Genomic DNA, 13,057 nt, shown 5'->3' on the forward strand with positions numbered 1-13,057 from the left:
AATTCTCCCCCTTTAGTTTTGATCATGATCAAATCTGTTTGTTAGCAGCATTGAAATCCCTTTGATTCGTCCTCCAAAAATCAGCTTTCAACAGACTGATTAAAATGTTGTGTTGGCTGTTATGTGGAATTAAATATGAAGCTTTTATTAAAGTGTGAATGGTAGTTGGTGGAAAACACGATTGCACATAAGGTTATTCGGAATCAGTAAACCATCAAAGTTTAATTATCACGTCGCTTGAGTACAGTAAATGTGTTGTTCAGATCTGATATGGATATTCCGCTTTATTAGGTCTTCAAAAAGGAACCAAAACTTCAAAATGAACCTTTCTTTTAAAAATTCGGAGATTTATTGTAGATTGTACAGTCAAAAGGAATGCTTCACACAATTGAGAAGATCCATTCTATAAAGTGCTTGTTTATATTTTCTGTTAAATCCACTGCCTGAGAATCCACAGTACCTTATCATCCAGTTTCTTAGCACAGAAGGCCAATTCCACATAGCCGTTGTTTCCACTTATTTCCTCTGCAACAACCTGTGAACACAGACAGGAACAAATAATAGCTAATTGTCGGTATGCTTCACGCTTATGAATTAGATTCTTCTTGCAGTTTGCACAATGGATTTTGTGACAGTACAGCTTGTGTTAAAGAAAGGCTGAAGAATGTGAAACTTTTTTTGTTCAAGGAGAAAAGAGTTCGAATCATGCATCATAATAATTATACGTGATTTTAATGATGTATTTCAAAGTGTTTGCTGTCATCTCATTGATTTTGCGGTAGAAATAATGGTGAGGCTACCAGCGCTCACAGTTATTAAAGAATAAATCAGACAGTAACTTCCAGCGACCATCCATGCGCAATTAAACACGGAAATTAGAAAGTTTCTGTCAGAGTTGCCCTATGCCTCCAGAAGCTTCGCTATAACAGTATCTTGCCAAGATACTCGGCATTGAAAACACATGGAACGGCGTGAAATTGCGGTACATACATGATAGATACCCACGAAACACGCCAGAAAAAGTTAGGGCTTGTCCATTCAAGTGTAACTGAATTTTTCACGCCACAATGAGTCTTAATTACTGCCAAACAACCTCTCTGGCCCTGAATATTAACTTTTACAAGTGTGGAGTCTCATTCCTTCAGATTTTAAATATTTTTAAAAACTTTTTCTTTGTCTCTTTTATCTCTCTCTCTTAATCCCATCTTTCTTCCCCTCTCTTTATTTCACTGTCTGCATATGATTTGGTGTGGAGATGCCGGTGTTGGACTGGGGTGGACAATTGTAAGAAATCACACAACACCAGGTTATAGTCCAACGGCTTTATTTGAAATCACAAGCTTTCGGAGCGCTGCTCCTTCGACTTTACCTGACGAAGGAGCAGCGCTCTGAAAGCTTGTGATTTCAAATAAAGCTGTTGGACTATAACCTGGTGTTGTGTGATTTCTTACAATTGCATATGATTTGGCATTGATTTAACTATTCTAGCTGACACTTCCTGGTTCGGACACTGCGGGGTGAATTTTAAACACCAAAAACGGGTGGGTTGGGATCAAGTGAGAGGTTAAACAAATTTAAAATCCCAAAATTGACCCCAACCTGCTTCTAATTCTCCCACTTCTGGATTTAATGGAGGCGAGACAAGGGGCGGGCAGCCAGCCCAATTCCAGGAAGCAGGTTGGCCATTTAAATATATTAATGAGGCTGGCAGCCTCAAATTCAACATGATCTACAGGTTTAACACTGGGTGGCCGATTTTCCCCGGCCTCGGGAAACCAGACAGCTCAAGGGAGGCGAGGACAGCTTCAGGGAGAAGGTACATGCCCTTACAGCACTGCTTGTGGGCCAGGAGGAACAGAAGAGCTTCTCCCGGCCCCCAAGCTATCCTTCTTCCCTTGGATTGGACCCTCCACTCAATCAGAACCACCCACCCCCCAAATACAAAACCCCCCCCAAAATCGGGGATCGGACAACCCCACTGGGGTTGGGGATCGGACCCCTCCTCCAACACCATGCTCCCAGAAGCAGCTGCAGGCTTCTTTTCTAGAGCTGCAGCCTCCTCTGGAGTGCTCCCCGCCTGACTGGAAGCCAATCTGGGCAATCAGGCTGACTTCAGGGCAGGGATCCGGCTGTAAAAAAAAATACGCACACTGAGGAGTCAAAACTTACAAAACCCACTCTGTCAATATTGATGGTGTGGAGATGCTGGAGTTGGACTGGGGTGGACAAATGTAAGAAGCCACACAACACCAGGTTATAGTCCAACAGCTTTATTTGAAATCACAAGCTTTCGGAGCGCTGCTCCTTCTTCAGGTGAAGTGGAGAAATGCATAAAGACACAGCTTATATAGTCAGAGAATCATGTCAGATGTTTACAGGTAACCTTTCCAACTGCCATTTGTCACACCTCGGCAGAGAGATAATCACAGCAGTCAAAGGTGTGAATGGTGTCCAAACGGGTCAGTCAGGGAAACATTACATCAAAGAACAATGAGGTGGGGTCACAAGGGGTCAAATATTGCAGATGCTGGGGTCTGTATGAAAAACAAAAAAAGACAAAAAACATTTTTTTTGGCTGGAAATCACAGCAGGTCCGGCCGCATCTGTGTAGAGAGAACAGGCCAATGTCGACTCGAGTCTGGATGACCCTGCATCAGGTGGGGTTACATGTAGCGTGACATGAACCCAAGATCTCGGTTGAGGCCGTCCTCATGAGTGCGGAACTAGGCTATCAGTTTCTGCTCGACGATTTTGCGTTGTCGTGTGTCTCGAAGGCCACCTTGGAGAATGCTTACCCGAAGATCGGAGGCTGAATGTCCTTGACTGCTGAAGTGTTCCCCGACTGGGAGGGAACACTTGTGCCTGGTGATTGTTGCGCGGTGTCCGTTCATCCGTTGTCGCAGTGTCTGCATGGTCTCGCCGATGTACCATGCTCCGGGGCATCCTTTCCTGCAACGTATGAGGTAGACAACGTTGGCCGAGTCACATGAGTATGTACCATGTACCTGGTGGGTGGTGTCCTCATGTGTGATGATGGTATCTGTGTTGATGATCTGGCATGTCTTGCAGAGGTTGCTGTGGCAGGGTTGTGTGGTGTCGTGGTCGCTGTTCTCCTGAAAGCTGGGTAATTTGCTGCGAACGATGGTCTGTTTGAGGTTAGGCGGCTGTTTGAAAGCGAGTAGTGGAGGCGTGGGGATGGCCTTAGCGAGGTGTTCGTCGTCATCGATGACATGTTGAAGGCTGCGAAGAACATGGCGTAGTTTCTACGCTCCGGGGAAGTACTGGACGACGAAGGGTACTCTGTTGGTTGTGTCCCGTGTTTGTCTTCCGAGGAGGTCTATGCAATTTTTCGCTGTGGCCCGTCGGAACTGTCGATCGACGAGTCGAGCGTCATATCCCGTTCTTACAAGGGCGTCTTTCAGTGTCTGTAGGTGTCCATCGCGTTCCTCCTCGTCTGAGCAGATCCTGTGTATTCGCAGGGCTTGTCCATAGGGGATGGCTTCTTTAACGTGGTTAGGGTGGAAGCTGGAGAAGTGAAGCATCGTGAGGTTGTCCGTGGGCTTGCGGTAGAGTGAAGTGCTGAGGTGTCCGTCTTTGATGGAGATTCGTGTGTCCAGGAATGAGACTGATTCTGAGGAGTAGTCCATGGTGAGTTTGATGGTGGGATGGAACTTGTTGATGTTATCGTGTAGTCTTTTCAGTGATTCTTCGCCGTGGGTCCATAGGAAGAAAATGTCGTCGATGTATCTGGTGTATAGCGTTGGTTGGAGATCCTGTGCAGCGAAGAAGTCTTGCTCGAACTTGTGCATGAAGATGTTTGCGTATTGGGGTGCAAATTTGGTCCCCATGGCTGTTCCGTGTGTTTGGGTAAAGAACTGGCTGTCGAAGGTGAAGACATTGTGGTCAAGGATGAAGCGGATGAGTTGTAGGATGCTACAACTCATCCGCTTCATCCTTGACCACAATGTCTTCACCTTCGACAGCCAATTCTTTACCCAAACACACGGAACAGCCATGGGGACCAAATTCGCACCCCAATACGCAAACATCTTCATGCACAAGTTTGAGCAAGACTTCTTCGCTGCACAGGATCTCCAACCAACGCTATACACCAGATACATCGACGACATTTTCTTCCTATGGACCCACGGCGAAGAATCACTGAAAAGACTACACGATAACATCAACAAGTTCCATCCCACCATCAAACTCACCATGGACTACTCCTCAGAATCAGTCTCATTCCTGGACACACGAATCTCCATCAAAGACGAACACCTCAGCACTTCACTCTACCGCAAGCCCACGGACAACCTCACGATGCTTCACTTCTCCAGCTTCCACCCTAACCACGTTAAAGAAGCCATCCCCTATGGACAAGCCCTGCGAATACACAGGATCTGCTCAGACGAGGAGGAACGCGATGGACACCTACAGACACTGAAAGACGCCCTTGTAAGAACGGGATATGACGCTCGACTCGTCGATCGACAGTTCCGACGGGCCACAGCGAAAAATTGCATAGACCTCCTCAGAAGACAAACACGGGACACAACCAACAGAGTACCCTTCGTCGTCCAGTACTTCCCCGGAGCGTAGAAACTACGCCATGTTCTTCGCAGCCTTCAACATGTCATCGATGACAACGAACACCTCGCTAAGGCCATCCCCACGCCTCCACTACTCACTTTCAAACAGCCGCCTAACCTCAAACAGACCATCGTTCGCAGCAAATTACCCAGCTTTCAGGAGAACAGCGACCACGACACCACACAACCCTGCCACAGCAACCTCTGCAAGATATGCCAGATCATCAACACAGATACCATCATCACACATGAGGACACCACCCACCAGGTGCATGGTACATATTCATGTGACTCGGCCAACGTTGTCTACCTCATACGTTGCAGGAAAGGATGCCCCGGAGCATGGTACATCGGCGAGACCATGCAGACACTGCGACAACGGATACCGCGCAACAATCACCAGGCACAAGTGTTCCCTCCCAGTCGGGGAACACTTCAGCAGTCAAGGACATTCAGCCTCCGATCTTCGGGTAAGCATTCTCCAAGGTGGCCTTCGAGACACACGACAACGCAAAATCGTCGAGCAGAAACTGATAGCCAAGTTCCGCACTCATGAGGACGGCCTCAACCGAGATCTTGGGTTCATGTCACGCTACATGTAACCCCACCTGATGCAGGGTCATCCAGACTCGAGTCGACATTGGCCTGTTCTCTCTACACAGATGCGGCCGGACCTGCTGTGATTTCCAGCCAAAAAAAATGTTTTTTGTCTGTTTTTTTGTTTTTCGTACAGACCCCAGCATCTGCAATATTTGACCCCTTGTGACCCCACCTCATTGTTCTTTGATGTAATGTTTCCCTGACTGACCCGTTTGGACACCATTCACACCTTTGACTGCTGTGATTATCTCTCTGCCGAGGTGTGACAAATGGCAGTTGGAAAGGTTACCTGTAAACATCTGACATGATTCTCTGACTATATAAGCTGTGTCTTTATGCATTTCTCCACTTCACCTGAAGAAGGAGCAGCGCTCCGAAAGCTTGTGATTTCAAATAAAGCTGTTGGACTATAACCTGGTGTTGTGTGACTTCTTACATTTGTCAATATTGAGGCCTGCGTGACTCAGTAAGGATGCTTCAATCTGATTGGTTAAGGAGATGCACAGTTGCTTGCCCTGCTCACACAGGTCCCAGATCTCCTGTAGAGGGCGCCGCGCTGTTTTGGATTTCTAATCAGCATAAGTTCCAGGGTTTCCTCCGGGTGCTCCGGTTTCCTCCCACAGTCCAAAGATGTGCAGGTTAGGTTGATTGGTCATGATAAATTGACCCTTAGTGTTAGGGGGATTAAATACATGGGTTACGGGGATAGGTTGGGATATGTGTTGGTGTAGGGGTTACGGGGATCGGGTGGGATATGTGTCGGTGCAGGCTCGATGGGCCGAAATGGCCTCTATCTGCACTGTGGGGTTTCTGTGATTCTGTGAAAAGCCCAGAGAAAGTCTGTAGTGAACGGCCAGCGCTGTTCCTTCGCCGCTGACCGCAAAATCCGGGCCATTGTGTTTCCAAACAATTTTTAAAAAGGCTTGCAAGCACTTTTATATAAAGTCAATGTAGCAGGACGGGCAAAAGTACCTGTAAATGAAGTTCTCGTGAAGATATTTGGGAGCTATATAAAAACATATAGGGGGCTTTCTAGTTGAGCAGAAGCTATAAACAATGCATGTTATTTCAGAGATCCTAGTACATGCAAGGGTGTTATAGTGAGGGGAACATCGTACAAGAAAAATATCTTATAATCAGGTGTCAACTTTGGTGAACACCTAGAATATACTAGTAGGCGCCTAGTGGGAAAAGAACTTTCCTTGTAAGCTCTTTGCCTCTCCTGCCTATCTGCTTAACAGGGCTTCAGTTGCCTCATCCTGCTCGACGTACCCTTGAATTCCTCTCCCACCCACTCAATATGTCTCGGTGTCCCCTGTTGCCTTGCTCAATGTACCTCCAAGTCGACCCTCCCACCTGCCCAACCTGAATCCAAGTGCCCTTCCTGGCCATCTTAATGACTGCATTAATATAGTGCCATTTGCTGCTGTTTTCCTGCATAAAGACACAGATTCAGGGATGCCTTGGGAAATCTGCTCTGAAATTTCTATTCCGTCGTCTCCATACTGGTTTAAAAATGTCCCAGTGCAAGCACCCTCAGCATAATTTGGACAGCTATTCTCAGGTTTATATCATTTGGGTGATTCTCGAGAACGAGGGGCCATAATCTTCAAATTAGAGCTAGGCTAATTAGCAGTAAAATCAGGAAGCATTTCCCCCCCCCCCACCACCCCCCAGAGGGAAGGGTATTCATAGCGCCTTTCATGGCCTCAGGACATCCCAAAGCGCTTTACAGACAATGAAGTACTTTTTGAAGTGTAGTCACTATTGTAATGTAGGAAATATGGCAGCCAATTTGTGCACAGCAAGCTCCCTCAAATAGCAATGGGAGTATGGCAAGGCTGGATGACATTTATTTTAATGCAAGGAGTCTTGTGAGTAAGGCAGATGAATTGAAGGTGTTGATGAACACATGGGAGTATGATATTGTTGCTATCACAGAGACATGGTTGAGGGAGGGGCAGGACTGGCAGCTCAATATTCCGGGGTATAGAATCTTCAGGCGAGACAGAGGGGGGTGTAAAAGAGGAGGGGATGTCGCAGTATTAATCAAGGAGTCAATTACTGCAGTAAGGAGGGATGATATTTTAGCAGGTTCCTCTAATGAGGCCATATGGGTAGAACTTAAAAACAAAAAGGGGACAAGCACTTTGCTGGGAGTGTACTATAAGCCCCCAAACAATCAGGGGGAGATAGAGGAACAGATATGTAGGCAAATCTCAGAGAAGTGTAGAAATAATAGGGCAATAATAGTAGGGGGTTTCAACTTCCCCAATATTAACTGGGATAGTCAGTGTGAAAGGCTTAGAGGGTGCAGAATTCTTAAAGTGCATCCAGGAGAGCTTTTTGAGCCAGCATGTAGAAAGTCCTACAAGAGAGGGGGCGGTACTGGACCCAAGTCTAGGGAATGTAGGTAGGGAAGTGGTAGAAGTGTCAGTAGGAGAGCATTTTGGTGGCAATGACTATAATTCAGTGAGATTTAAGGTAGTCATGGAAAAGGACAAAGATGGACCGGAAATAAAGGTTCTAAATTGGGGGAAGGCCGATTTTAATATGATAAGGCAGGATCTGGCCAAAGTGGACTGGGATCAGCTACTTGTAGGAAAATCCACATCAGAGCAGTGGGAATCTTTCAGAAAGGAAATAGAGAGAGTACAACGCCAACATGTTCCCGTAAAGGTCAAGGTGGGACCAACAAGCCCAGGGAACTGTGGATGTCAAGGGATATACAAGAATGGATTCGGAAAAAAAGGGAGGCTTTTGGCAGATACAAAGGACTAAAAACAGTGGAAGCCCTAGAGGAGTATAGAAAGTGCAGGGGGGTACTTAAAAAAGAAATTAGGAGAGCGAAGAGGGGGCATGAAAAAACACTGGTGGGCAAAATAAAGGAAAATCCCAAGTTGTTTTATACGTATATTAAGGGCAAGAGGATGACCAGGGAAAGAGTAGGGCCCATTAGGGACCAAAGTGGCAATCTTTGTGTAAAGCCGGAATATGTAGGTGAGGTTTTAAATGAATATTTTGCATCTGTGTTCACTATGGAGAAGGACGATGTAGGCATAGAAATCAGGCAGGGGGATTGTGATATACTTGAACAAATTAGTATTGAGAGGGAGGAGGTACTAGCGGTTTTAGCGGGCTTAAAAGTGGATAAATCCCCAGGCCCAGACGAGATGTATCCCAGGCTGTTGTGTGAGGCAAGGGAGGAGATTGCAGGGGCTCTGACACAAATTTTCAGAACTTCTCTGGCCACAGGGGAGGTGCCAGAGGACTGGAGGACAGCTAATGTAGTACCATTATTCAAGAAGGGTAGTGGGGATAAACCAGGGGATTACAGGCCAGTGAGCCTAACATCAGTGGTAGGGAAATTATTGGAAAAAATTCTGAGGGACAGAATTAGTCTCCACTTGGAGAGGCAAGGATTAATCAAGGATAGTCATCATGGCTTTGTCAGGGGAAGATCATGTCTAACCAATTTGATTGAATTTTGAGGGGGTGACTAGGTGTGTGGATGAGGAGAGTGCAGTTGATGCAGTCTACATGGACTTCAGTAAGGCTTTTGACAAAGTCCCACATGGGAGACTGGCCAGGAAGGCAAGAGCCCATGGGATCCAGGGCAATTAGGCACATTGGATCCAAAATTGGCTTCGTGGCAGGAGGGTGATGGGCGAAGGTTGTTTTTGTGACTGGAAGCCTGTGTCCAGTGGTGTACCGTAGGAATTGGTGCTGGGTCCTTTGCTGTTTGTAGTGTACATTAATGATTTAGATATGACTGTAGGAGGTATGATCAGTAAGTTTGCAGATGACATGAAAATTGGTGGTGTGGTAATTAGCGAGGAGGGAAGCCTCAGGCTACAGGACGATATAGATGGGTTGGTTAGATGGACAGAACAGTGGCAAATGGAATTTAACCCTGAAAAGTGGGAGGTGATGCATTTTGGGAGGACTAACAAGACAAGGGAATACACAATGAATGGTAGGACCCTAGGAAGGACAGAGGATCAGAGGGACCTTGGTGTGCATGTACATAGATCCCTGAAGGCAGTAGGACAGGTAGATAAGATGGTTAAAAAGGCATATGGGATACTTGCCTTCATTAGCCAAGGCATAGGTTATAAGAGCAGGGAGGTTATGATGGAGCTGTACAAAACTCTAGTTAGGCCACAGCTGGAATACTGTGTGCAGTTCTGGTCACCACACTATAGGAAGGATGTGATTGCATTGGAGAGGGTGCAGAGGAGATTCACCAGGATGTTACCTGGGCTGGAGCACTTCAGCTATGAAGGGAGACTGGACAGGCTGGGGTTGTTTTCCTTAGAGCAGAGAAGGCTGAGGGGGGACCTGATTGAGGTGTACAAAATTATGAGGGGCATAGATAGGGTAGATAGAAAAGGAACTTTTCCCCTTAGTAGAGGGGTCAATAACCAGGGGGCATAGTTTCAAGGTAAGGGGCAGGAGGTTTAGAGGAGATTTGAGGAAAAACCTTTTTCACCCAGAGGGTGATTGGAATCTGGAACTCACTGCCTGAAAGGGTGGTAGAGGCAGGAACCCTCACAACATTCAAGAAGCATTTAGATAAGCACTTGAAACGCCATTGCATACAAGGCTATGGACCAAGTGCTGGAAAATGGGATTAGAATAGACAGGGCTTGATGGCTGGCGCGGACACGATGGGCTGAAGAGCCTCTTTCTGTGCTGTATAACTCTATGACTCTATAATGACCAGATAATCTTATAGGGTTTTAATGATGTTGGTTGAGGGATAAATATTGGCCAGGACACCGGGGATAACTCCACTGTTCTTCAAAATAGTGCCATGGAATCTTTTACATCTACCAGAGAGAGCAAACCTCAGTTTAACATCGCATCCAAAAGACGGCACCTCTGACAGCGCAGCACTCCCTCAATACTGCCCTGGAGTGTCAGCCTAGATTTTTGTACTCAAGTTGCTGGGGTGGGACTTGAACCCACAACCTTCTGACTCAGGCGAGAGTGCTACCCACTTGAGCCACGGCTGACAGAGATCAATAGATTTTTGTTAGGTAAGGATATCAAAGAATATGGAACAAAGGAGGGTAAATGGAGTTGAGGAACAGATCAGCTATGATCTGACTAAGTGGCGGATCAGGCGCGAGGAGCTGAATGGTCTACTCCTGTTCCTATGATCACATAGATGCAGATCATGGAGCCTCGGGGTGCCACACATATTAAGTTTAAGATATGTTCCCATTTATCTCAAGTTGCTGATATTAACAGATTTTGATGTTCTGATTAAGAATTGATTCACCAATGGGGCAAAACATTAAAAACAACCCTTTCCAAACTCCTGGCCCACAAAACTCAAACAGCACAATAATAAATAATAATAAATATAAAAGGTAAAGAAGATCGAGTTGCCTAAACTTTGAGGGCCAGATTGTCATGGCTTGGAGGCTACAACTGGCCACAGGACAGCGGGTTGGCCACTGGTTCTGGGATAGTGGGAAATGAGCCTCACCCCACACGGAGCTGGCTTGTTGGTCAAGCCTTGGGGCGGGGGGGGGGGGGGGGGGCAGGAGTGATCCCGAAGGGGCCTCAAATGGCCTGGAGATTGAGTGGCTTCCAGCGGTCCCTTTAAGGACCACTGATTAGGCCACTCATTACCTGGTACAACTGGATGGAGCATGTATGGCACACACTCTGCCCATTAGTACCTCAAAATTGCAATCAAGGTCCTAGAACTGGTGTAAGACCCCAATGTGCATATTTAAGCAGTCTCACCCAGTTCAGACGGGCGCACTGCTCGCCCATTTATAGCACCACCCTGAAAATTGCATCATGAAGGCCTTCATGCCACCCTCTGATTTTCAATTGCTGGCCACCTGTTTTTCAGGTAACAAAAGATGTATTGAAGTCTGTAATGTTGCTAGAACCAACAACTTTCTAACTCAAAGGCAAGAAAGCTACCAACTGAGCAAAGCAGACAATTGGGGTATCTAAAAAAGGGCAGGGCTGTCTCAGTGTCATGGTAGGTCTGTCTTCCACATTGTGATGCTTTGATCAGCCATGATCTTATGAATGGCAGAACAGGCTTGAGGGGCTGTATGGCCTACTCCTACTCCTACTCTTATTTCTTATGTCCCCAGGTATATGACTGGATGAAAAGAAACGTCAAATAAATAGCCCTCTTTACAATGTGGTACATCAAAAGCGTGAAATAAAAATCAACCATCATTTAGATACAGTTTAGAGTGAATTTTAAGATAAAAGCCAACATAAAAGAATACATTGCTGACAATGAATGATTACTTTTGTCCTTTCACTTTTGATAGATTGACATAACTAAACGCCCACTCTGCAGAACTCATAAGTTATGTGTCTTTCACACTCATGAAAGAACTTCAGTAATCACTGATGTCATATCTGAAGAGGTGATAGGGTGAGATTACACTTTTAGATTGGTTTTGGACCTTACAGAATGGCTCCTACCCTGCACCCAGCCCCAATCTCCATAGTGTGTGCCATCTACAAGATGCACTGCAGCAACTCGCCAAGGCTCCTTAGGCAGCACCTCCCAAACCCACGACTTCTACCACCTAGAAGGACAAGGGCAGCAGGCGCATGGGAACAGCACCACCTCCAAGTTCCCCTCCAAGTCACACACACCATCCTAACTTGGAAGAATATCACCGATCCTTCATAGTCGCTGGGTCAAAATCCTGGAACTCCCTCCCGAACAGCACTGTGGGAGTACTTTCACCATACGGACTGCAGCAGTTCAAGAAAAGGACTCACCACCACCTTTTCAAGGGCAATTAGGAATGGGCAATAAATGCTGGCCTTGCCAATGACGCCCACATCCCATGAACGAATAAAAAAATGAACATCGGGCGGTTTCTATAAGGAACAGCTAATCCGCAACACCAGTTTTATGCCCAGGCAGCAAGCCAAAAATCCATCCTATTTTCTCATAGACTAAGTTAGCTTTGTGGATCCCAGTGAAATGCATTGTGAACCTTTGCTTTAACCCCCTTTCTTTACAGCTGTTATGACACCACATGGGTGGCAGAAAATAACTGTTCCAGACAGGATCCTCAATAGGCCTGTGGTGGCAGCTTATACAGCCTCAGTGATTTGTTGTTTCTGTTGTCCACGGCACATTGCAATGTTGTATGTAATAAAGCAAATTTTAAAAAAATGTGACCCATGAGATCCCCTTTAATTACAGGCACTCTGTCTGTGGAAGAGAGGTAGACAATAAATGTCAGTCAGGAATAACTTGCTAACTTTGTGCACTTATCCTGGTTTATGACTCATTAGGGGTACGAAACAGCAAGGTGCAATTTGCTTGATTCGGTTCAAGTAGTAATTGGCATCCACTTAGCTTCTGTTTTTGAATGTTGCCATCAAAAGTAAGTGGGGTGGGGGGAGGAAGCATCGTGCACAGCCATCAAAAGGGACATGTCAACTCTGTTGAGGTTGTTTCTGCTTTGATACAATTCCACTTTGAAAATTAATTTTACTGCTTGCAAATGGTTTGACGTTGCAGATCTTTGTGCTCCATTTCTCTAAGTATTTATCAGAAACATCCTCTTTTCTTCCAAAGGCTGCTTTATTTTTTGCATATATACACTCGGAGTTGAACATCAGCTGCCACCTATTGCTATACAAAGTGATAATATTAGAAAATTAATTTTCTGAGTGACATGCAAATCTGCAGTGCTGTTTTGCTCCATTTGTATTAGTTTCCACAAAAAAATGACTGAATAGTGCAAGGGAAGGGTACAAGGAAAGCAAAGTTTCAAGCTATTTTACTACAACAATTAATCCTATTCAGACCAGACCATAGTCATCCTCCTATGCATTCTCTTCATCTATTCCCAATCCAA

The 13,057-nt window shown here is 45.8% G+C and overlaps 1 protein-coding gene across 1 annotated transcript in view; it reads right to left on the bottom strand.

Moving 5' to 3' along the window:
* Window positions 1-13,057, bottom strand: part of cpne7 (copine VII) — a 202,783-nt gene that overhangs the window by 80,128 nt on the left and 109,598 nt on the right. The window contains exon 5 of the mRNA XM_085991647.1: window positions 461-535. Coding sequence (XP_085847773.1) covers window positions 461-535 — 75 coding nt within the window. The remainder of the gene's footprint in view (window positions 1-460; window positions 536-13,057) is intronic.

The sequence above is a fragment of the Somniosus microcephalus genome, chromosome 6 (assembly GCF_052327205.1).
Source record: "Somniosus microcephalus isolate GS21.2 chromosome 6, FLI_Smic_1.0, whole genome shotgun sequence".
NCBI classification, from domain to species: domain Eukaryota; kingdom Metazoa; phylum Chordata; class Chondrichthyes; order Squaliformes; family Somniosidae; genus Somniosus; species Somniosus microcephalus.